At 39.6% G+C, this 27,625-nt stretch overlaps 1 protein-coding gene across 3 annotated transcripts in view; it reads right to left on the reverse strand.

The window, feature by feature from the left end:
• The window catches only part of Exo84 (exocyst 84), a 135,404-nt gene that overhangs the window by 23,537 nt on the left and 84,242 nt on the right, over positions 1 to 27,625 (reverse strand). For all 3 annotated transcript variants that reach the window (XR_011712981.1, XM_071663423.1, XM_071663433.1), the window contains exon 13: positions 18,275 to 18,465. Coding sequence is in view for 2 of the 3 variants with exons in the window: in XM_071663423.1 (XP_071519524.1) it covers positions 18,275 to 18,465 (191 nt within the window). In the remaining variant the exon portion in view is untranslated. The remainder of the gene's footprint in view (positions 1 to 18,274; positions 18,466 to 27,625) is intronic.

Here is a 27,625-nt window from a genome sequence, read left to right on the forward strand (position 1 = left end):
ATCTTGAACAAAATTAGCTAACTTGAGAACTTCTTAAATCAAAAGAGATTATGAATTAAAGTTAGGCTACTGTGGTCACTGATTGTAACACATTAATCTTTTAGTACTGAAAAAGAGGACAAATGATAGTTGGGGTAAGCAAGTATCAACAAACTTCAGGAAAAATAGGGAAATGTTTTGAAAGGAGTTTAATGGTGTGAGGAAAACATGAGAACAAATAGGAGCATCAGTGAAGGGGTCACATGGAGAAATGGTAAAAGTAGACATAAGGTGAAGTGATGGAATGAGTATTTTAAAGGACTGTTGAATGTGTATGATGATAGAGTGGCATAAGTGTCATTTGAACATGCAGGTACACAACGTGAGAAAGTCATGGCAAGTGGTTTGGTGAAAAGGGAAGAGGCAGTGAAAGCCTTGTACAAAATAAAGTGTGGCAAAGTGACTTTAGTGGCTGAGGTAGCAGTTGAATTTCTTAAGAAAGGGGATGACAATGTTACTGACTGGTTGGTTAGGATTTCCAATGCATGTATGGACCATGGTGAGGTGCCTGACTAGTGGACTGCCTACAGAGTGCCACTGTATGAAGGCAAGGGGTGCAAAGGTGAATGTCTGAATTACAGAGGTATAAATTTGTTGAGTGCACTGGGTAAGTTGTTCAGAAGAGTAGTGACTGTCAGGGTGGTGGCATGCACAGAGCATCAGACTGGGAAGAAACAGTGTGATTTCAGGAGTGGTAAGGAAGTGTATGTCAAGTGATTACTTTGAAGATTTTGTATGAATAACACTTACAAAAATAGAGGGATTTGTAAGTGGCATGTATGGATCAATAGAAAGCATATGACATGGCTGATAGACATGCTATGCAAAAGGTGTTACAAATATATGGTTTGAGAAGAAAACTATTAACAGCACCTAATACCTCAAACAACTTTCTGCATCTCCTTACCGCTATTAACCTTTTCACAGCATATCTATTGTTATTTTCAAAAATATTAAGTACAAATATGACCATTTTTCAGCATTTCCAAATTCAAATGAATAAATCTTTTCTAAAACAATATCTAGCAATGGAAATTTAAATCATAAATAAGTGAAATTGTTTGGAAAATGTTTTTCAGTATAAATGAGTAAAACTGGGCAAAATGACTAAATAAGAAACCACATGTACTCCAAAGACATCAATTTGCAATATTTTTTACAGTAATAAATATATTGCATCATATATGTTTATATTTCATGACAAATTTTCTTGAATTCTTATCTATATATGGCCAGGAAGTTTCCTTATCTAGCATTAAAATTTCCAAGAAGGATGCAGTAGCTTTCTCTCTTCTTTTACTGACCACTTCATTATGTTCAAAGCTGCTCACTCATTCTGGGCCTACCCTTGGCCTATCAGCAACTGTTACTGAGATGACATCATCAACTTACTTACTTTAACCCGTTAAAGTTCACAATTCATAAATTGCAAGTGCCATCCCAAGGATGATCTCAGTAGGTAGAAATTTTTTTTTTTTTGACAAAAAAAAAGGCAAGGCAAGGCAGGGTAACCCCCCAAAAAAAATTTGTAGGCATTGCCTCAGTTAGAAAAGTTCTAGCACTTTGAAAACCTATGCTTCTCTCTTATGTGGTCTGTCCTATGAACATGAGAGATTACACACATGGAGGAGGCATGTTCAGAGAAAATCTTTCAGAAGAAAAAATTACCCAAACAGAAAATAAATACCTTCAGTGGTGATTCAAAGGAACACTGGAATTTGAATCTCCTGATGGAGGAATTCCCAGATCCACATGGTGCAGATCCACAACATCTGAGGTACTGTTTAGCAAAGATGGAAGATGAGTGCCAAAGATACCTTTTCTTGATTTCCTCCAACAAAATAATTTGAGGAAGGCTTAGGTAGAAGCCGCTTTTTTCATGTGTGCCAGGTTGAGCCAAAAAAAAACAAGTTTCTGAATCCACAAGATCTTCCTTGCTGAAAGTGGTTTCAAGTTTCCAGGAAGCACAGACAAATGGTCTCCATGATAATCTCTGTGGAAGCCTAAAAGGTCTCTTAGAGATTTAACTGGACATATGGCACGATGCTCTCTAGATGAATTCTTCCAAAAGTGTATAACAATTGGGCTATTTCTAAATTCTTGAGTATGGGTTTACCTTACCTATCTATCTATATATCTTACACCTGTTCCCTCTGGAAACTTCCATCTAGGGGGTGGCCACAGCAACAGTGTCTCCACTTATCACTGTCCTAAAATGCTTCCCCTGCATACCCCATTCCATGCATTATTCTCCCATTTCTCTTCAACCTATTTCTCCATGTCAGAAAAGCTTGTCCTCTCATACCAATCCCTTCAACTGTACTATCATACATGAAAAAGTTGTCTGCTCACACCACCCTCTTTAACTGTACCATCAAACACTCTCTTTGTAAACTCCCTGTAATACATGTTTTTCCACATGCCCAAACTACCTCAAAGTATTATGTTTCACCCACTCTATCACTCCAAAATTCATTCCCTTTGCATTCCCTGCCATACCAAAGCTCTCATACACCCCCTCATTACTTTCTTCTTTCCATCTAGTCATACCAAATGCTCCTCTCAAATAACTCATTTCTATAGCTTGAATTTCTTGACTTCTGTGACTCCTATGTCCCAAGTTTTGACTACATAGTCCAGATCAAGGAGGACTATGCTGTCCCTTAACCCATAAGAAATTGTCACTGAAGAAAAGTAGATTCTTGTGTCTGGCCACAGTGAGTAATTTACAATCTCTCCTCCCACAGGTCTTTTAGATAAAAAGATACTGAGAAGCTGAACTGCCAGAAAAATTATTAGACTGTAAAAGGTCATAGTCTTGTGAAAGCTCTAACCTGGGCTATAGTAGAGAAGCATCAAGTTTTCTCTGGAAGATATGAGATGTTTATCCCACGAAGGGTGGTAGATTAAGAACCAAACCCAGCAATGAGGGTTCTTGAAGGAACTGTTACAATAGAAATGAGACTTTCTAGCTTTAATCTTGTGATAAACGCCTAACAAAAACTAAATATAAGGCTCTGATCAGTCATATCCGAGCCATCAGATTCTTAAAGGGAAGACTGAAAGGTACTGATTTCGATTAGAGTCAAATGTTAAGTGGAAGGTCATGTGTTACACATTCTTCAAACCTCAGCTTGTAGAAGTGTTGAGAAAATCCATATATGTAAACTCCAGATTTGAGGGTGAAGTCCTAAAAAAGCTTAGGTGGTACAGAATAGTGATTTACATCCTCTTTTAGGTGACAGCATACTCTAAATGATAAAAGAACCTTTGCAGATATCCTTATATGTCCATCTAAAGTGCCCTCTCACAATATCATCATCATTTGAAGGACCTAATACTGTTTCACATTACCATCTAATTCTAATAGTTCATCAGCATAACTAGTTTACATGAAAAAACTTAATCCACAAAGATGCTACCAAATTAAGAGATCAAGCTACAGATAAAGACTGGGATCTTTAAATTTACCCACCTTGGAAGAGAGAAGACTGAGGGGTGACCTGATCACAACCTTTAACTTTTTAAGAGAGACTGATGATGAGGACAGTTCTTTAAGAAATGTAGGGATGCAGCAACCAGAGAACATAACATGAAATCATGCGGCAACCAAAGAACATAATATGAAATTACATAAGAAACTTGTAAATAAAGATGTAAAGAAATGCTCTTACTGTATAAGACTGACTAAGGACATGGTCAATGCAGACACCATACATATATTTAAGAGGTTGCATGAAAATATAGTGTTCAAAAGATGGGGTCTCACAGTGTAAAACTCCCCATTTAGTATGAATAGATAATTACCATGTGCATGTCATCCAAATAAAATATTTTCCACAGATGATGTCTTGTGTTTTTGAACAACCAAAAGTAAGAATTTCTAAGTATGATGATTTATACTCATTCTTTCATACATGTACGCTATTTCCTGCATTATCAAAGTAAGTGCCAAGTACATACAAAGAATTGGCCTCATTGGCTCACATCCAGTCTCTAGTTGTCAAGTAAAATGCACAGATACCAGAGACCCCTAACTAGAAACTGGCCCCACAAAACTTTTCAGTTTCTCTTGTCCACTTCATACATTTATTCTCATAACATATCAAAAAAGGCCTCAGTTTTCTCTGAGTAAAAGTGTGCATAATACATGAATATTTATTCTTTCTTTTCTTTTAAACTATTCACCATTTCCCGCGTTAGCGAGGTAGCGTTAAGAACAGAGGACTGGGCTTTTTTTGAATATCCTCACCTGGCCCCACTCTGTTCCTTCTTTTGGAAAATTAAAAAAAAAAACGAGAGGGGAGGATTTCCAGCCCCCGCTCCCTCCCCTTTTAGTCGCCTTCTACGACACGCAGGGAATACGTGGGAAGCATTCTTAATCCCCTATCCCCAGGGATATGAAAAGTTATATATTTAACAAAAAAAAAAAAGGCTCTTGAAAGCATGCATTTTTCATTAAGGAAGTAAAAGTACTTCAGCTTCTTGATTTGAGAATGTATTTCTCATCAAGAAAGTTTATATTCATAACAAATATATATAGACTTTTCTTTGATGAATAATGCAGTACTACTTGAGATAAATATTACACGATTCTTAGCAAAATGGCACTGATTCAGCATATGATATACAATCAAAGCTTCTGGCACAACGGCAACTTTGACAAAGCGCCAGTGTAATACAGTATATCAGATGGGAACCACTGGTCTAGAGAATCCATAGGGATCAACTAAGGAGTTTGTCCTACTTGGAGGCTACCAGTGTCACTGAACTCCAAAAACCAGCTAGTCTGAAAATTGGGCAGAGGAATTGTGGGAAAAAGATAAATTTGTTTCCACTAATTCCAATCCAAAGGTTCCCCACTCCAAAGATTAACATTATGTTTTTCACACTTGTTCACCATTTCCTGCATTGTTTGGTCGCAATAACGATGTGAAGCATGCATGGGAAGAATGGAACTAGAGTGATGAAGTGTACATGGGATGAACTATGGCATATGAAGCAATCAGGTTATACTACAGAAAGGTCTTTGGGGCTTAGCTGTGGATAGGGAGAATGTTGCCCCCTGTAAAACATGCTCCAATTCACTCTATCCTGTGCACATCTCACATCCTCCTGCATTTTCAGGCCCCAATCACTTAAAACACCTTTTGCTCCATCTCTCAATCTCCAAATTGGTTGAACCATTCTCTTTGTCCCCTCCACTTTTAACACTTATACCCTCTTAGTCAGCTTTTCATCACTCATCCTCTCCATATGTCTCTCTCTCTCTCTCTCTTAAATTGGAGGCTCCATTTACAGACAAAAGTTTACAACAAGGCTAGGCCTTATGTAAAATATAAAGATGTTACTGAAAAGTAAAAAGAAAAGACAAGGGAGAGTATTTACTTATTTTGATGGAAATGAAAAACCTGTCTTTTAAAATGAGCCAGGTCACAGTTGCTAGGAAAGACATGAGAGGGTAGTGAGTGCCAAAGTTTCAAGATGTAGGGAAAGAAACAGTCATCAGAATAGCACACCTTGGAGATGTTAATGGCCTACTGAGTATTGCATAGTCTAGCTTGTAGTGGAAGCACACAAGCACCCACTTTTTGGGAGCAAAAACCAAAGTAATACCTAAAAAAGAGGGAAAGTAAACCAACATTGCAGTGTAGGACAAACAGTACAAGTTTTGGAGCTCGCCTGGAAGAGTTTCTAAGTCAGACTGCTTTCGACTCAACTATCTGTCTACCTACGTCTCTGATGCCTATTCAAACTGGAACTCCCTCAAAAGGGTGGCCACAGCAACAGAATCTCTATAACTAAAGAACTCCAGTGCTGATTCTTAGCCTTTACTGCCTCACTCTTAACAGGACACCGGCAGAGGGCAAGTCTAGTGCAATGTTTGCAGAGATTCCTACCTAATATTCCTAAAGACTTCTATCTAATGCTCCTACCCACTATTTGTTCCTAATATTCCTGCCTAAATGTTCCTACCAACTACTTCTATTTACTGCTCCTATCATTTTGTCAAAATGCAGGGCTAGCACATAAAGCTCACCACAGGAAAATCTAGAGTTACAAAGAAAGAGCTATGTGAGTTAAGTATTGAGGCAGAAAGAAAAGAAAGCTACCAGGGTCAGAGGAGTGCAACTTGACAACTACTAAAGTGCTGGCTCACTAAGCAGATGTCACTAACCCTCCTGATATCCAGGGAGTGAGTAGTTGGCTGCCTGCCAACTACTAACTACTTCAACTCAACTCTATCAAGTAAGTATGCAAAGCGAGAAACCACCCCAGATGAAACAGCAATATTCCATAGAAGGACAGAGCAATCCTTTGTATAAACAGTGCTACTGCTCCAAAAGAAAGAAACTTTGACATCTAAACAGAACTCCCAGATTCTTAGAGGCAGAGTTAGTTATTTCCATAATGTAGGATTTTCAAGATACTTATGTGAATATTATAGTAATAACAGTTACGTTCACTGCGTCAAAAAGTGGAATTACAGAACCATCATGAGGGAGGAAAATTGTGCAGAGTTTTTGAGAGACTGATGAGTAGAAACTGGGTCTTAAAGGCATTAAACTTAACCAGATTTCATCTACCCCACTGAGATATCCTGTTCAATTCTGAGTTTACTGAGGAAGTTGTGTCAAGACAAGATGCAGATTGAATGGGAGAAGGAACAGAATTGAAAGATGTGAAGAAATGCCAAGTTGAATCCTCAGTGTTTGTTTTTTTGTGGAAGAAAAGAAAACATTGAAAAAAAAGAGAAAACTTGTAGAAGACAGGTCAGAAGGGGGAGAGGCTGATCCATCAACAACCATGGAGATAGATTGGCCAGAGAGGAATCTAGATATGAGGGAACAAAGTGAGGGAGGGAAACCAAAAGAAGGGTACTTTGAGATGAGATCCTGATGCCACACCCTGTCAAAAGCCACGGATGTGTCAAGGGCAACTTCACATGATTCCCCAAAATCCTTCAGGGATTTTGACCAGACATTAGTAAGATTGGAAAGAATATCACAAGTGGATCTCACATTACATAAGCCATACTGGTGGTCAGAGAGAAGACTGTGTAATCCTACATCTGAGGATATGGGAGTTGAGGAAGGATTCAAAGACTCTGGAAATGGCAGATGTCAAAGCAACAGGACAATTGTCAGAGGGGACAGAATGGTGAGATGTACCAACACACTCTTCCAAGCAGAAGGAAAAGTTTTGGTTTTAAACAAAAGCATACAAGTAAGCACAGGTGCAAGTTCAGAGACAAATTCTCAGTATACAAGGATAAATGTCATCAGGACCATAAGCCTTGCTTGTGTCAACAGCGAGAAGTGCTTTATGAACAATTCAAAAAGAGATTACATAAAGAGACACAGGATTAGTAAGATGGGCATCATGGGGTGAAGGAATGTTAGGTTCATACAAGGTAGAGTTAATGGAGAAATGGTGCCATTTGAAAGGAAAAGTGAAGGAAAGGTAAAACTACAGAAGTTGTTAACAATGCCCTAAACCACAGACCAGAAAGACCAATCAGTGGATGATGAGGATAGGTTACTGCACTTCCTTTGAATAAAGGAATATTTTTTCTCATGAATAACTTACCTATTTTGATTACAGGCAGTGATAAACACTGAAAGGGAGTTGGAGGAAGGAGTTCTTCCAAGCACGACATACTTGATCTTTTGCCTGAATGGCCTTAGAACAGATATGGATGAACCATGGAAGAAGAGGTCATCTTGGAGAAAGAAAGGATTAATATTTCAATTCCCAAAATAATAATCCCTGCTATGAGTATGGTGGATACAGAAGTATCACCATTTAGAGACAGAAATTTAACCAAGAAATGTCACAAAAGAATTTTCAAAAGCTATTCCAGTCAGCTCTGTTGATGTGCCAATATTAGAAGGGGCTGCTGGAAGTGGAAGTGCAGTTAAAACATATATTTATGAAAATGTGGTCAGATGAAGCAACTGGGGGCAAATTTGTGTAGCCACAGCACAAAAGATTAGAGGAGAAAAACAGATCTAGAACATTAGGAGTGGTCACAGCAGTCAGGAATATGGGTGGGGTGGGAGATAATTTGCTCAAGATATTTGAGAATGGAGAACCTGAGGGCTTCAATCCCCCCCATCCCTTTGTATGGTTAGAATTCAACCATTCCCTGTGGTGAACGGTGAAATCCTCTAAATAAAGGATCTTGACTTGCAGGTGAGGGGATACCATAGTCTCATGGCAGGAGTTTATATAGTCAAAGAAAGATAAAATTTGTAGATTCAAGAGAGCAGGAATTTATCTAATTTACAAAGAAAATATGTGGTAGTTGAGAGACAGATCTTGAGCCACATAACATTAAAGTTTGGGGACTCAAGGTCTTTAAGGTGCGCAACAGGTCTGTTGATGTTGGAATAAGCACAGACACTTCCTTTGAACTAGAACTGTTAGTGGAGATTTTAGTTGGATATGAAAAGGGGGCTAGTAAGAACATCATTAGACAACCGGGTCTCAGAGAAAAGCAAGGTATTAGGAGAGGTAGGAGACAGATGGTGTTCACTAGAAGAGAGGTTACTAGAGAGACTATGAATGATGGTCTTGAGAATGAAAAAAGAGGCAGGTTCATCAGAGAAGGAAAGGTGGTGGCAGGGACCGGTACAACTACTGTCTGAACCCTCCTTCTCACTGGCAGTAGAGTCTAACAGGAAACTGGAGATTCTTAGCAACCTACGATGCTTGGGACTATAGGGGCCATAGGTTTGTTGGATTCTATCATGATCATATATAAAAATGATTGTGTACACAGATGGCAAGAAAACCAATGTAAAGAAAATAAGTGAGGTTTGAGTAGGTGTAGGGAGAAGATGGCAGGACTAGCCCAGTAGTCTCATTTTGATGAGACAGAAAGTAAGACTAGGTATCCTAACATACTAGTGTTACATAGTTCCAGGCACCACTTTAATGCTCCTCAAACAGGACGGTAGCACCACCCTGGGCAGCTGCTGTCAAGTCAATAGCCTACTATCTTATCATACTCTTCTTATTACCATACCTCTCCCTTACCTTATCATCTCTTTTTTGATCAAACTATCTCACACAACATATCGTTCTCAAGCATTTCATTTCCAACTCATCTAACCTTTTCCATACTCTTTACTTATGGCCCATGCCTCACAATCATGCAACATCACCAGAACTACCATAACATCAAACATACCTACCTTTGTCCTCAGAGACAGTGATCTCTCTTTCCACACACTCCTAAATGCACCAAAGACCTTAGCTTCCTCATCCATCCTATGGCTTACTTATGCTATCCATGGTTCAATCCACAGCCAAGTCCACTCCCAGGTATCTAAAACTCTTCACTTCCTCCAGGTTATCTCCATTCAAACTCTCAGCCAACTTGTCTCTCTCTCCTGCTAATCTTCATAGCCTTATTTTTATTCACACTAACTCAACGTACTCCCCTTACACACTTTCCTAAATTCACATATTAGCTTCTGCAGTTTTGTACTTTAGTCTGCCACCAGAGATGTGCCATCAGCAAACATCAACTGACTCATCTCCCAGGCTTCTCCATCCCTAACAGATTGCAAACCTACCCCTCTCCAAGATCCTCACTTTCTCTCCTTGACCACTCATCAATATACAAATTAAACAAAGGCCATCAACAAAGTAAACATCCAAAGGACACTTCCTTGAACAAGATTTTGAAAAAAAACTTGGTATCTTTAACAAAACAATTCATCCACCCCACCCAAAACTATACTCCATTTGCCTCATCATCCATCCTCTCAAAAACACAGTGAACCCTCATTCTGATGGACTAAGTGGAGAGAGGGTTGTCTATTTGGAGCCAAATTTTCTTACATCCTGATTTTTTCTCAAAGAATCAATAAATCAAATATCAATACATGTAATCCATTCATGCTACATACAAATCCATCTGTTTTTCTAAGTATTTCTCACATACATTCTTCAAAGCAAACACCTGGTCAACACATCCTCTACCACTTCTGAAACCAAATAGCTCTTCCCCAATCTGATGTTCTGTACATGCCTTTACCCTCTTAGTCAATACCTTCCCATATAATTTCCCAAGAATACTCAACAAACTTATGCCTCTGTAATTTGAACACTCCATGTGACCAAACCATTTCAAAACACCCTCTTCTGCTCTCTCAACCACACTCTTTTTATTTCCACACATCTCTCTTACCCTTACATTACTTACTCGATCAAACCACCTCACACCACATATTGTCTTCAAACATCTCATTTCCAGCACATCCACCCTCCTCCGCACATCTCTATCCATAGCCCACGCCTCGCAACCATACAACATTGTTGGAACCACTATTCCTTCAAACATACCCATTTTTGCTTTCCAAGATAATGTTCTTGACTTCCAAACATTTTTCAAGGCTCCCAGAATTTTCGTCCCCTCCCCCACCCTATGATTCACTTCCGCTTCCATGGTTCCATCTGCTGCCAGATCCACTTCCAGATATCTAAAACACTTTACTTCCTCCAGTTTTTCTCCATTCAAACTTACCTCCCAATATGAATAAGAGCAAGGTTATTAGGTACAGTTGGGTTGAGGGTCAAGTCAAAAATATATTACATTTTTATTTATTTATTCATTTTGCTTTGTCGCTGTCTCCCGCGTTAGTGAGGTAGCGCAAGGAAACAGACGAAAGAATGGCCCAACCCGCCCACATACACATGTATATACATACATGTCCACACATGCACAATATACATACCTATACATCTCAATGTACACATATATATACACACAGACATATACATATATACACATGTACATAATTCATACTGTCTGCCTTTATTTGTTTCCATCGCCACCTCGCCACACATGGAATAACAAGCCCCTCCCCCCTCATGTGTGCAAGGTAGCGCTAGGAAAAACACCAAAGGCCCCATTCGTTCACACTCAGTCTCTAGCTGTCATGTAATAATGCACCGAAACCACAGCTCCCTTTCCACATCCAGGCCCCACACACTTTGCATGGTTTACCCCAGATGCTTCACATGCCCTGGTTCAATCCATTGACAGCACATCGACCCCGGTATACCACATCGTTCTAATTCACTCCATTCCTTGTCCGCCTTTCACCCTCCTGCATGTTCAGGCCCCGATCACTCAAAATCTTTTTCACTCCATCTTTCCACCTCCAATTTGGTCTCCCACTTCTCCTCGTTCCCTCCACCTCTGACACATATATCCTCTTGGTCAATCTTTCCCCACTCATTCTCTCCATATGACCAAACCATTTCAAAACACCCTCTTCTGCTCTCTCAACCACACTCCTTTTATTTCCACACATCTCTCTTACCCTTACATTACTTACTCGATCAAACCACCTCACACCACATACTGTCCTCAAACATCTCATTTCCAGCACATCCACCCTCCTGCACACAACTCTATCCATAGCCCATATATGTATATATATATATATATAAAAATGCCACAGTGACATCACACAGCCCTGCCTCTGGCTATAAACCATGGTACTGAGAAGAATGCTCCTCTACACTAGCAACCACCTACAGCTCAGGAACTCCTGGACTTGAGTGAAGTGTTGCCAATGTTGATATGGATGGCAACCTTAGACCTGATCACATATGCACTGTTGAGCACACAGGTCCAAGTGCCTCGGCACCATTAACATCTGGGTTGTGTACCTTAGCTCTAGAAGCAAACCCTAATTTGACTTGGCATGATATGCAAACCTTGAGGTGATGTTTTTATGCAGTTGCTCTTCTAAAGAAGGCTATCAAATCATCTAACAGCTGTCCCCCATACCATATATCCTCAACACATCCAATAAAGCATTCCATTCGACTCTGCCATACGCTTTCTCCAGATTCATAAAAGCAGCATACAACATCTTATCTTTCACTTAATACAAAAATCTGATCTACACATCACCTGCCTTTCCTAAAACCCTGTTGTTCTTCACTTATTTCCATTCAGTCGCTTCCATCACTCTATCAATTAATACTCTTGCATTAACTTTTCCTAGTATATAAACAGACTTATTCCCCTATAATTGCTACATACATCCTTAGCACCTTTTCCTTTGAATAAAGGAACAATAAAGCTTTCACCTAATCCTCAGGCACAACCTTCTGTTTCCATGCTAAACTACAGATAAGATGCATCCACTTTATCACCTTTTCTCCCCCAGCTATCTTGGGGATATTTGAGCAGAGGGCATTATTCCTTGCAAACACCTTTGTTCAGCACAAGTATAGATGGATAAGGAATGATGGATGAGAAGAACAGAAGGCTTTGATTGACTATGTGGCAGTGGATGAGAGATTGAGATAGGTTGTGCTAGATGCTAGAGTTGTGAGAGAAAACTTTGGAGACTCTGACCATTTTGCATTTTTTGTCGGGATGGGGATCAGGAAGAAGTGGAGGTATGGTGTAAGGAAGAATGGGAGAGGTAAAATGTTGGCAAGCAAAAAGATGAATCAGAAAAAATGCAGGGAGAGTACGAAAGGAAGGTAACTGAAAGCTTAGATGGAAGTGCAGTGAATGTAGAAATGCAGTCATGTATGAATGAGATGTTGAAATGTTTAAAGAAATACTACTAAAGGCTGTAGAATCAGTAGTTGGATACAAGACAGTGAGATATAGAAATAAAAAGGGCAGTGCATGGTGGACAGAAGGAGAAGAAAAAGGCATATGATAGATTGCTCAATAGGAATGTACCAGTGGAAGTTCAGCAAAGGAGGGAAGAATACAAAATATGTAAGTGGAATTCTAAGAAGCTGACAGAAGAAAGCAAGGAAAGAGTAGATAAAGATCTTGGAAGGAAGATAAGTGAAAAGTTTAGAGATAATAAGAAACTATACTGGAAGGAGGTGAAAAAGAAAAAGAGGTGGATGTAAAAGTGAAAATGTTGATTAGAGAAGTAAGGTAGGGGAGTTGCTGAATCACAAGGAGGAAAGTGAGAGGAGGAAGGAAAGAGTATTTTGAAGAACTGATGAAGGTGGGAAAAGAGAAGACAACAGTTGTTACATGCATGGGTATGGAGGATGGAAGGAAGAGGATACAAGTACAAATGCTATAGCAAAAAGGGAGGTAAGAAGGGTAATAATGAGGATGAAGGTAAGAAAGGCACCTAGAGTGGATGGGATTGTGGGTCTCATCAAGAAGTAAGGCATTAGGATAGGCATTTGTGTTCACTTGAGCTCCCATGGTTTAATTCACTGCCATGTACAATCCTAGGTACCTAAAAGCACTCTACTTTCTCCAAGTTCTCTGCATTCAAACTCCCACTCGAAATAACCTGTCCCTCTCTACTGCTAAACCTAATAATTGTTTTATCTACATTTATTCTTGAGTTTCTTCTTTTACATTCTCCCAAACTCAGAAACTAGCTTCTGCAGTTTCTCACCACATTTCAGACTAACTTTAGAGTCTTTTTAGGTCCTCCCTGTAAGCTGATGCAATCCTCTTTGCTTCTCGGTTCACTCATAACTTCTGCATCATCTGCAAACATATTTAGGTAGAAATCAACACCTTCAAGCAAGTAACTGATGTAGATCAAGAAGAATAACAGTCCCAGATCTAAACCCTTTGGCACTCTGCAGGTCACCTTATCCCATTTGGAAAAAGCTGTTCTGATATGTGTCCTTTGCTCCCGCCCACTGATAATAATCTTTTTCCAACAAGTCAGCCTCTTATGAGGAAATCATCAAGCTGAATCACCAAGATCAACGAAATAGACAGTGGACAATATTTTGAGAGGGGTAGGATAGAGAAACCAGAGGACATAACATGACATCAAGTTTGTAAATAAGGATGTAAAGATATACATTTATAGTATAAAAGTGGTAAATGAATGCAACAGACTGGCTGAGGACATGGTTAATGCAGACAGAATGCATAAATTTGAGAGGTTATACGATAACAGAGAGTGTTCAAGATGTGGGGCCCCATGAGTGTAAAACTCCCTCACTGCAGTGAACAAATAGGTAATTACTCAAACCTCCCAATAGCATCACATCATGAGCAAACAGTAACTGACTCACATCTTTTCCCAGACAGAATGCAAACCTACCCGTCTCTCCAAAACTCTTGCATTCATTTCCCTCACCGTCCCATTCATAAACTGATTATAAATGCATGGTGACATTACACATCCCTGTTACAGACCCATCTTCACTTGGAACCACTCACCCTCCTCTCTTCCTACTTCCACAGACACATTGCTCTCTTGTAAAAACTCCTTACTGTTTCTTGTAGCTTTCCTCCCAGATCACATATTCCTCCACAATGCATCTCTATCAATGCTATCATGTGCTTTCTCCAAGTCCATAAATGCTTTATACTAATTCTACTTTTCAAAGTATTTCTCACATGCATTCTTCAAAGCAAACACCTGGTTTATTCACCCTTCTACCACTGCAGAAACCACAATGTTCCTCCCCAGTCTGATGCTCTGTGCATGCCACCACCCTCTCACTCACCACAATCCTACAAAACTTATGATGTACGCTCAACGTAAATATCTCTGCAATCTGAACAATCACTCTTGTCCCTCTTACCTCTACATAACAGAACTATACAGACACTGCAATCCTAAGGTATCTGACCATAAGCCATACATAAACTGAAAAACCTAACTAACCAACCAACAACAAAATCATCCCCTTCTTAAGAAATTCAATTGCAATCCATTCTACTCTAACCACTTTACTGCACTAAATCTAAGCAAGGCTTTCACTAACTATACCTCCACATCCAAAACATCCCTTATATGCTTTTCTATCAATGAACACATAAACCATTCCTTCAAAATATACACCCCTCAGCATGTTCATGACCAATCACTGACAGCATTTTTTAATCCACATCTTCACATCTTCCTCAGATTCTGCTATTCTCTTTGCTCCCTCCATTTGTCATGTATACACGATAAAAGAAGTACCTTCCAAAACAGGTCTGCTGAATTTTGAAATGTGCTGTCTCTGCAGGGTTGATAAACTTAATGTGAGATTATAGTAGCCCCACTTTATAGTTGTCCCATTGAAATATGAAATCAATAAAACATTTATGAAGGCAAATGACAAGAAATGTCACTAGCAATCGAAATATCACAATATCATGAAAGTAGAGCTACCACCATGAGGCCAGACCAATGGAAGTTTCTCAAAATCCTTTGTATATGGTGTTGTATTGTTTCACACAAGATGTGTTATGATACTTTTATTCTGTATGAAAACCTTCTTTGTTAGCCTTTCCTCACTCCTCCTCTCCATATGTTGAAAACATTTCACCATGAGTAGAAAATAATTAATCAAAACCTCTTCAGCTTTTCAGGAATACTCTTCACAATATTGCACCTCTCTTACCCTACCATTTCTTATTCTATTAACCCTCTTCACACCACATGTTTTCCTAAAATATTTCACTTCAAACACATCCACCATCTTCCATACCTTTGCATCTAGAGACCATAACTCACATAAGTACAGTACTATCAAAATGACAATGTCATATATGCCAACCTCATAGGCAATGACCTCTCTTTCCACACTGTCCTCAGTGCGCTGAAGACCTTAGTTCCCTCTCCCATCTTATGCCTTACTTCAGCCCCCATTATTGTATCAGCTGCCACTTCTACTCACAGGTACAGTCATGGACAAAAGTCCCATTACTACTCCTCCATTCAAATTTGGTTTAATCTATAATGAGCAACTACTACAATGGCACATGTGTATGAGTTTCCAAACAACAGTCTTCTTTGTCAAGAAGTTAAACATTAATGTTTGGTCACAACCTCATAATTGCTTTCAATGGTGTTTATGGTTGGAATTGGAATTTCTTAATCTTCAGATTAGCTAATATGCTTGTACATGTTGGTTTACCTTACTTCACTTTTCTGTGATTGGAATTATCTCTAGCTTTGGTAAAGGAAGAGAAATTCTATAATATGTAACAAAATGTAATAATTACTTCAGTAAAGTTATACAGATGTATATACTGATATCATATGGAATTACCATTCTTTTAGATGTGCTTTACAAGTCATCATAATTCTTGTGTTTAATCTTCACAGAAAAGGCAGCCAGACATGACACTCTTCATGTCATTGCTGAACATGCAAGAATGTTGATTTGTGATTGATGAGGAAAACATTGATGGAGATTGCCAGAAGTGACAGCTTTCCTAAGCCAGCAGTTTACAGGTGGAAACCATTTACAATGCAAGCCTGCAGTTGACAGCCTCATTTGAGTGCTTGTCAGGATGAAGATATCACAGGAACTATGCATAATCATCCTATAATGTCATCAGTGCAGATTACCATTGACATACACCTGCCCTGTCACCTTAGGACCACTTAACAACACCTCTACAAGAAAAAAAAAAACAGTCACTGCTATGTTTTGGCCATAAAGAAAAAACTCAATGCAGTGAACAAGTGAATTGCATGGGGCTCATGCTCAAATACTCAGCCTCTGACCATCAGTTTTTAAGGATAGTAATTTTTACAGATGAAAAATGCTTTTCATCTGTGGCAGATGGGAATAGATGGTGATGGAGGTAAAAAAAACACCAGATATCTCCGTCACACCTTCACAGGAGAGGTTGCACATGATTGGGTTTGCACTAAATCTTGGGGTTAGATTTGGGCTTGCATCCTAGATGAGTTGGTCAGAATTGACAGATGTGTAACTAGCGTAGGACATGTCAGGATTCTGGCAGATGATTTACTGTCTTCTGTTCATGCCATGGCTGTTCCAGCTCCCTAAACCATTCAACTTGTACAGGATCATAGTCTCACACACAATCTCAAGGTAACTGAGCAATTGAAGTCAAGATAATCGATAGGCTAAGCAACCCATTACAAAATCTGAGGGACATCATGTGTTGCAAATGTAAAGTGCTAGTGAAGAAATGCCATGCATTCACTTTAGTTGTGGCATGACATATAAAAAGAGAAACAAGTAATAAAATACATTTCAAATGTATGATGATATATGGATGGAAGTACCAAAAAAGTACAGAAACAAGAGTATGATTGATAACAGTTACTGGGAGATCATCCCTCCATGACTTAATCATCAACGAAAACTAATCACTACAATAAAGGTTGTTGAAGTAGTTGCCTTCCAGGAAACTGGTTATGATAATCATAACAAAGATAGCTTATATGCTGTTGCCAACTGCAAGCACTATCTAACCATGACCATGTACTTAACACAATGGTTGCATGTGCACAGAACATTCTAGAGTCAGCTAAGGAACTATGTACTCTCTTTGTGTTGTCTTTGCCTGCAGGTTTTCAAGAAACTGTTCTCACAGATGTCTTCATTACTGATTCTGTCATTGTAGTACTGTCATTGGCATGCACCCAAATTCTTAGAGATGCTAATGTTCAGTTAATAAAATATGGCATGCAACCAATTTTCTTTGAGATGCAAATGTTCAGTTCGTAAAATATGGCAAGCAAACGATTTTCTTTGACTATCATAAGAAATGTTGGCATGATCTCTCTACAGCTGTGTCATTCCTATACTTGCATGTACATTTTTTGGCACTTCCATCCCCAAATCATCTGTTAATGAAGATCTTTTCATTATATGTAGATAATAAGGAGAATGGTGCCCAGAATTGAGCCTTGTAGTACCCTGCTTATACAGCTAACCTGATGCTTCCTTGTTTAATAACACTCAAAGATTTCTTCTGTATAGTACTCCATGATCCATGTATATACTTATTTCCTGTGGCATATGATCCAATTTCACCAAACCTTTTAAATGGCACTTTACTGAAAGCTTTTAAAACCTGGGGGACTACTTATCTGTGAACCTTATCAAATGATAAGCATTCAAGCAGCCTCAAGCAGACCTACCTAAGTATAATAAAGAATAAGTTACAAAACATGAAATAATGATAAATTGTTGGAGAAAAGTTGAGTGTGAATGAGCATACTTTCACCAGAGGGAAATTACCTAATATTTCTACACACCTGATATAAAAATCAAATAAAAGTGTACCCATTTCATTGCAGATAGAGCTAAAACCCAAATAAAGGTTGAGATTCCATAATAATAAAGGAAATGCTAAAGTCTATCAGTCTATCTATTCAGGCAGATAGAAGGCTGATATGTCATAATTCTGAAGTAAATACCAAAGTGAAGATTATAATGAACAAGAACTAGATTAAATGTTAAATGATAACAGATAAATAAACTAATTATAAATTACTTCATTTTTAAAAAGAGGTTCATCTATGGAAGACTTGCAGTGACGCAGTTGGGCAGAGAAGAGAGCAGTGAGAGATTCATTGATGAGGTGCTCTGTCTCTGGCCAATAGAGACGCAGGACATCCTCCAGGTATCCTAAGAAGGCGCGGCTGAACTGGATACTATTATTGGTTAACCCTACACACAACTCATCTGAAAATATCAGTGTCTTCATTACTGTGTTCTCTATACTTTTGGTTTGAATATTCTATCTTTTTAAGCATATACAAGGCAACTAAATGAACTTAGTAAGTTAGGGATACAAATGTCAAAAAGATCAACTGGTTTGGAACCTGTCCATGTGGTACAAAACATTCTCACAATCAATATCTACAGACAGCAATCCATGCTGGTTGACAAACAATAAAAGAAGAGAAAGAATGGAAAATTCTATGTGAAAAGTAATAATAAATAAAGCATTTCTGCCACTATATTCATTAAAATAATTATTACACCACTAAACTTATATCATGACAAATTGTGCTAAAGCATATGACAAATATGAGTAAACTTCTGTAATTTCATGATTTTCTTAGACCCAATCAAATCTAATAAATATGCATGTTAGTCTGTAGTGTTCTTATAAAGTGTATGAAAACAGCTTAACTGTTCATGGAATATCATCATAAAAGGTTTATTCAATCAAATCTAATAAATATGCATGTTAGTCTGTAGTGTTCTTATAAAGTGTATGAAAACAGCTTAACTGTTCATGGAATATCATCATAAAAGGTTTATTCAACTTAATTATTGGAACCTAAGCTTTACCTCATACACAAAGCCCTACATCATCAATTCCTTTCCTGTACAAGAGTATGCCACTTCAGCTGAAAGCTGTGCGACTAGAGTTCAGCTGACACAAAACGTCAACCCTTTTAACAGAGGAGCCATCCAGGGTGGTACTACCATCCAGACTGAGGAGCATTAAAGTGGTGCCCAGAACCATCTTACACTCTCCATGTCCGGATTGCAGGTGTTACTTTGTCTTATCAAAATTGAACTACTGGGTTAGTCCTACCATCTTTACACAAGCACCATACACCTACTCAAACCTTTCTTATCAATATCATTTTTTCATATAAGTACTTTTGTCAATGTCTATCCACTCAAACACTTATAAGAATCACCATGACAGAGCCCTTTAAATCTAAGGCCCCTAGTCCCCAGCATCAAGGGGTGCTATGAATCTCTGGATTTCTGTCTGACTCTGCTGCCAATGAGGGGGAGGGCTCTAGCAGTAGTAGTACTGGCCCTTCCTATGACCCATCACCCACCCTATGGTTTACACAAGTTTCCACTGCTCCATCAGTTGCCGTATCTACTCCTAGGTGTTCAGCTACAACAATCCACTTCTTCCGAGGTCTCTCTATTCAAACTTACACTCAAACAGGTCTGTTTAACCACCCTGCTAAATCTCATCTTTTTTAGGTGCAATACGAATTCTTATACAAGGTGCAGGAAAACATCAAGAAAAAAATCCTGGACAAATTATCTTTAGGTAACTGAAAAAAGAGAATCTTGAACCATGCTAAATAGAAGTGACAATCATAAAATGACTAGAAGAGTGTTCCATGGAAAACACTGTTGCCTGGATTGCAGCATATATACTGGGAAGGAAACAGAAAGGGTGAAAATACTGGGTGAATAATATAAAAAAATCTTTGCTAAGGTATATGAACTAAGGTGAAATTTTCTTCAAGTTATGAACTATTTCAAGTTCCAAAATGGGTCTTATGAGATTTAATTCTATATAGGGAAGCCCTGTATAAATTTGTTTTATGACGGCCAAAATACCTGCTTCCTGTCTAGCCTTTTTAAGCTGTTTTGTAAAAAGAACAATTTGCTTCAAAGAAGTACTGTCTAGGAAAAGTGACAGGAGATGCTCTTTAGTCATACTCAACATTTCTTACACATGAAATGAAGGTGCAAGATGTAGATGGCCTGAGCATTAAAAGAAGTGGGCTATTTTGCAAAATATTTATGCGAGTGGAGAGGAAGCAAGTGCAGACACCATGACATAAAACAGATTCCCAGATGAACTGAAACCAATCAAGGTAGGTCACTAATTGCTTAAGTATGCATTTCATGCGAACAAAACTGAGCTTCATTGGAAGAAGATGCTATTATGGATATGTATATTAAATGAGAGGGAGACAGCTTCAGGCTTAAAATGGCAAAGGATCACCAAATCCTCTTCCATGGAAGTAATGCCAAGAGAGACTACAAGCTGAAATCTCCCTTAGTGTGTCAATCCAAGAGCTCCAATCTGTTATTCACAGGCTAAATCTTCCTTTGGTATGGTGATCCAGCTCTACAGCTTAGTTTTTCCAGGACTGGGTCACCTTCTCTAACTTCATTAATTGCCAGTGACAACATTCTTGTCACGTTGTTAGGGGAAAACAAAATCATGCTGTTAATGCAGCCCAAGGATCAGGGCACTCTCACCTGAATATAGGCTTATCAACTACAGCGCAACTTGAGACAGATTATCTTGCAGGCAAATGGCAAAGTCCACAATTTCAGAGTTTTGGAGGAAATACAGTTCAACATAAGGAAGAATGTGGACATCAGTACCCTGTGGGATGAAAAACTCCCACAAAAATGAAAATTATTTGGAATATCGGGCTTGAACGTTTAACAGCTTTTTGCAGATTTGAAAATATGCCTGATATCCAAAAACAGACTGTGAAAGCACTTTGCGAAGCTGGGTTTGGGGAAGTGGACCAGGAGGGAAAGAATACTGCCCTCGCATTCCCTACAAGTCATAAAAGGCGACTACGAAAGGCAGGAGCAGGTGGCTGGAAATCCTCCCTTCATGTATTACTTTCCAAAATAAAGAACCAAGCAAGGATCTAGGTGAAGATTTTTCCCTCCAAGGCTCTATCATCTATTCTTGATGCTACCTAGCCCATAAGGGAAATGGTGAACGTGCATGTACCGAATACTTCTTTTCATACTTGATTGCCATTTCTCGCATAAGTGAGGTAGCACCAGGAAAAGATGAAGAAAGACACAACCACTCACATACACATTAGATACATTGATGCACCTACATGTACATATATATACGTGCAGACATATACATATCTACACATGTACATATTCATACTTGCTCGCCTTTATCTATTCCTGACACTAACCCACCCCACAGGCAATGGCACAAATGCATGAAGGAAAGGAAAAAAAATAATATAGACATTCTTTTCTCCTCCCCACACCCAATCGCTGCCCCCTGCATCAGTAAGGTAGCATTTGGAAAGATGTAAATAACATGCGTAAGACAAGAGAACAAATGGGAACATTGGTGAAGGGGGCAAGAAGGGAAGTAATAACAGGTAGTGATGTGGTGAGGAGATGGAATGAGTACTTTGAAGGTTTGTTGAATGTGTTTGATGATAGAGTGGCAGATGGTACTTTGAAGGTTTGTTGAATGTGTTTGATGATAGAGTGGCAGATGTAGGGTGTTTTGGTCAAGGTGGTGTATGAAGTGAGAGGGTCAGGGAAAATGGTTTGGTTAAGAGAGAAGAGGAGAGGTAGTGAAAGTGTTGCGGAAGATGAAATCTGTCAAGGCGGTGGAATTGGATGCTAGTGCAGTAGAATTTATTAAGAAAGGGGTGACTTTGTTGTTGATTGGTAGGTATGTATGGATCAAGGTGAAGTGCTTGAGGATTGGGAGAATGCATATGTATATAGTGTCATTGTACAAAGGCACAGAGGATAAAGGTGAGTGTTCAAACTACATAGAAATAAGTTTGTTGAGTATCCCTGGGAAATTGTATGGGAAGGTATTGATTGAGAGGGTGAAGGTATGTACAGAATGTCAGGTTGGGCAGGAGCAATGTGATTCAGAAGCGGTAAAGGATGTGTGGATCAGGTGTTTGCTTTGAAGAATGTGTGTGAGAAATACTTAGAAAAACAGATGAATCTGTATGTTGCATTTATGTATCGGGAGAAGGCATATGATAAGGTTGATAGAGATGCTTTGAGGAAGGTATTAAAAGAAATAGTGTGGGAGGTAAGCCGCTAGAAGTGAAAAGTTTTTACCAAGGATGTAAGGCATGTGTATGAGTAGGAAGAGAGGAAAATGATTGGTTCCCAGTGAATGTAGGTCTGTGGTAGGGGTGTGTGATGTCCCCTAAGGTTGTTTAATTTGTATACAGATGGTAGTTAGGCTGGTAAGTACTAGAGTTTTAAAGAGAGGGGCGAGTATGCAGTCTGTTTGGGGATGATAGGGCCTGGGAAGTGAGTCAGTTGTTGTTCACTGATGATATAGCTCTGGTGGCTGATTCGAGTGAGAAACTGCAAAAGTTGGGGACTGAGTTTGGAAAAGTGTGTGAAAAGAGAATGTTGGGAGTAAATGTGAATAAGAGCAAGGTTATTAGGTTCAGTAGGGCTGAGGGACAAGTTAATTGGAATGTAAGTTTAAATGGAGAAAAATTGGAGGCTTTGAAGTGTTTTACATATCTTGGAGTGGACTTAGCAGCAAATGGAACCATGGAAGCAGAAGTGAGTCAGAGTGTTGGGGAGGGGGCAAAGGTTCAGGGAGCGATGAAGAATGTGTGGAAGGAGAGAATGTTATATCGTAGCAAAAATGGGTATGTTTGAAGGAATAGTAGTTCCAACAATATCATATGGTTTCGAAGCATGGGCTGCAGATAGGGTTGCATGGAGGAGGGTGGATGTGTTAGAAATGAAATAGTTGAGGACATTATGTGGTGTGAGATGGTTTTCTCAAGTAATTAATGAAAGGGTAAGAGAGATGTGTGGAAATAAAGAGTATGGTTGAGAGAGAAGAGAGTGTATCAAAATGGTTTGGACATATGGAGAGAGATATATGTGTCAGAGGTGGATGGAACAAGAAGTGGGAGACCAAACTGGAGATGGAAGGATGGAGTGAAAAAGATTTTGAGCGATCGGGGCCTGAGCATACAGGAGGGTGAGAAGCACTCAAGGAATAGAGTGAATTGGAATGATGTGATATAACAGGTCAATGTGCTGTCAATGGCCTGAACCAGGGGATGTGAAATGTCAGGGGTAAACCATGGAAAGGTGAGTGGGGCCTGGATGTGGATAGGGAGCTGTGGTTTTGGTGCATTACACAAGACAAGTAGAGACTGAGTGTGGATGAATTTGGCCTTTTTTGTCTGTTTTCCGGGTGCTACCTTCTTGAACCAGGAGGTAATGATGGGGTAGTGCCAGGAATAGATGAAGGCAAGCAAGTATGAACATGTATATATGTATATGTCTGTGTATATGTAGGCATATGTGCGTGTATGGGCATTTATGTATAATATACATATAATGTACAATGGCACTATGCAAGCATTCCGCCAATCCTCAGACACCTCACCATGAATCATTATTTTTTTTTTTATTATACTTTGTCGCTGTCTCCCGCGTTTGCGAGGTAGCGCAAGGAAACAGACGAAAGAAAAGGCCCAACCCCCCCCATACACATGTATATACATACGTCACACATGCAAATATACATACCTACACAGCTTTCCATGGTTTACCCCAGACGCTTCACATGCCCTGATTCAATCCACTGACAGCACGTCAACCCCGGTATACCACATCGCTCCAATTCACTCTATTCCTTGCCCTCCTTTCACCCTCCTGCATGTTCAGGCCCCGATCACACAAAATCTTTTTCACTCCATCTTTCCACCTCGCAACCTCGCAACCATACAACATTGTTGGAACCACTATTCCTTCAAACATACCCATTTTTGCTTTCCGAGATAATGTTCTCGACTTCCACACATTCTTCAAGGCCCCCAGAATTTTCGCCCCCTCCCCCACCCTATGATCCACTTCCACTTCCATGGTTCCATCCGCTGCCAGATCCACTCCCAGATATCTAAAACACTTCACTTCCTCCAGTTTTTCTCCATTCAAACTTACCTCCCAATTGACTTGACCCTCAACCCTACTGTACCTAATAACCTTGCTCTTATTCACATTTACTCTCAACTTTCTTCTTCCACACACTTTACCAAACTCAGTCACCAGCTTCTGCAGTTTCTCACATGAATCAGCCACCAGCGCTGTATCATCAGCGAACAACAACTGACTCACTTCCCAAGCTCTCTCATCCCCAACAGACTTCATACTTGCCCCTCTTTCCAAAACTCTTGCATTTACCTCCCTAACAACCCCATCCATAAACAAATTAAACAACCATGGAGACATCACACACCCCTGCCGCAAACCTACATTCACTGAGAACCAATCACTTTCCTCTCTTCCTACACGTACACATGCCTTACATCCTCGATAAAAACTTTTCACTGCTTCTAACAACTTTCCTCCCACACCATATATTCTTAATACCTTCCACAGAGCATCTCTATCAACTCTATCATATGCCTTCTCCAGATCCATAAATGCTACATACAAATCCATTTGCTTTTCTAAGTATTTCTCACATACATTCTTCAAAGCAAACACCTGATCCACACATCCTCTACCACTTCTGAAACCACACTGCTCTTCCCCAATCTGATGCTCTGTACATGCCTTCACCCTCTCAATCAATACCCTCCCATATAATTTACCAGGAATACTCAACAAACTTATACCTCTGTAATTTGAGCACTCACTCTTATCCCCTTTGCCTTTGTACAATGGCACTATGCACGCATTCCGCCAATCCTCAGGCACCTCACCATGAGTCATACATACATTAAATAACCTTACCAACCAGTCAACAATACAGTCACCCCCTTTTTTAATAAATTCCACTGCAATACCATCCAAACCTGCTGCCTTGCCGGCTTTCATCTTCCGCAAAGCTTTCGCTACCTCTTCTCTGTTTACCAAATCATTTTCCCTAACCCTCTCACTTTGCACACCACCTCGACCAAAACACCCTATACCTGCCACTCTATCATCAAACACATTCAACAAACCTTCAAAATACTCACTCCATCTCCTTCTCACATCACCACTACTTGTTATCATCTCCCCATTTGCGCCCTTCACTGAAGTTCCCATTTGCTCCCTTGTCTTACGCACTTTATTTACCTCCTTCCAGAACATCTTTTTATTCTCCCTAAAATCTAATGATACTCTCTCACCCCAACTCTCATTTACCCTTTTTTTCACCTCTTGCACCTTTCTCTTGACCTCCTGTCTCTTTCTTTTATACATCTCCCACTCAATTGCATTTTTTCCCTGCAAAAATCGTCCAAATGCCTCTCTCTTCTCTTTCACTAACACACTTACTTCTTCATCCCACCACTCACTACCCTTTCTAATCAACCCACCTCCCACTCTTCTCATGCCACAAGCATCTTTTGCGCAATCCATCACTGATTCCCTAAATACATCCCATTCCTCCCCCACTCCCCTTACTTCCATTGTTCTCATACATACATTAAATAACCTTACCAACCAGTCAACAATACAGTCACCCCCTTTTTTAATAAATTCCACTGCAATACCATCTAAACCTGCTGCCTTGCCGGTTTTCATTTTCCGCAAAGCTTTAACTACCTCTTCTCTGTTTACCAAATCATTTTCCCTAACCCTCTCACTCTGCACACCACCTCGACCAAAACACCCTATATGTGCCACTCTATCATCAAACACATTTAACAAACCTTCAAAATACTCACTCCATCTCCTTCTCACATCACCACTACTTGTTATCACCTCCCCATTAGCCCCCTTCACTGAAGTTCCCATTTGCTCCCTTGTCTTATGCACTTTATTTACCTCCTTCCAAAACATCTTTTTATTCTCCCTAAAATTTAATGATACTCTCTCACCCCAACTCTCATTTGCCCTCTTTTTCAACTCTTGCACCTTTCTCTTGATCTCCTGCCTCTTTCTTTTATACCTCTCCCACTCATCTGCATTTTTTCCCTGCAAAAATCGTCCAAATGCCTCTCTCTTCTCTTTCACTAATAATCTTACTTCTTCATTCTACCACTCACTACCCTTTCTAATCAACCCACCTCCCACACTTCTCATGCCACAAGCATCTTTTGCGCAAGCCATCACTGCTTCCCTAAATACATCCCATTGCTCCCTCACTCCCCTTACCTCCTTTGTTCTCACCTTTTTCCATTCTGTACTCAATCTCTCCTGGTACTTCCTCACAATAGTCTCCTTCCCAAGCTCACTTACTCTCACCACTCTCTTCACCCCAACATTATCTCTTCTTTTCTGAAAACCCCTACAAGTCTTCACCTTTGCCTCCACAAGATAATGATCATACATCCCTCCAGTTGCACCTCTCAGCACATTAACATCCAAAAGTCTCTCTTTCGTGCACCTATCAATTAACACGTAATCCAATAACGCTCTCTGGCCATCTCTCCTACTTACATACGTATACTTATGCATATCTCACTTTTTAAACCAGGTATTCCCAATCACCATCCTTTTACAGCACATAAATCTACAAGCTCTTCACCATTTCCATTTGCAACACTGAACACCCCATGTATACCAATCATTCCCTCAACTGCCACATTACTCACCTTTGCATTCAAATCACCCATCACTATAACCCGGTCTCGTGCATCAAAACCACTAACACACTCATTCAGCTGCTCCCAAAACACTTGCCTCTCATGATCTTTCTTCTCATGCCCAGGCGCATATGCACCAATAATCACCCATCTCTCTCCATCAACTTTCAGTTTTACCCATATCAATCGAGAATTTACTTTCTTACATTCTATCATATACTCCCACCACTCCTGTTTCAGGAGTAGTGCTACTCCTGCCCTTGCTCTCCTCAAAGGCAAAGGGGATAAGAGTGAGAGCTCAAATTACAGAAGTATAAGTTTGTTGAGTATTCCTGGGAAATTATATGGGTATTGATTGAGAGGGTGAAGGCATGTACAGAGCATCAGATTGGGGAAGAGCAGTGTGGTTTCAGAAGTGGTAGAGGATGTGTGGATCAGGTGTTTGCTTTGAAGAATGTATGTGAGAAATACTTAGAAAAGCAAATGGATTTGTATGTAGCATTTATGGATCTGGAGAAGGCATATGATAGAGTTGATAGAGATGCTCTATGGAAGGTATTAAGAATATATGGTGTGGGAGGCAAAGTTGTTAGAAGCAGTGAAAAGTTTTTATCGAGGATGTAAGGCATGTGTACGTGTAGGAAGAGAGGAAAGTGTTTGGTTCTCAGTGAATGTAGGTTTGCGGCAGGGGTGTGTGATCTCTCCATGGTAGTTTAATTTGTTTATGGATGGGGTTGTTAGGGAGGTGAATGCAAGAGTTTTGGAAAGAGATGCAAGTATGCAGTCTGTTGTGGATGAGAGAGCTTGGGAAGTGAGTCAGTTGTTGTTCG

This window comes from Panulirus ornatus, chromosome 1, assembly GCF_036320965.1.
Source record: "Panulirus ornatus isolate Po-2019 chromosome 1, ASM3632096v1, whole genome shotgun sequence".
Lineage (NCBI taxonomy): Eukaryota > Metazoa > Arthropoda > Malacostraca > Decapoda > Palinuridae > Panulirus > Panulirus ornatus.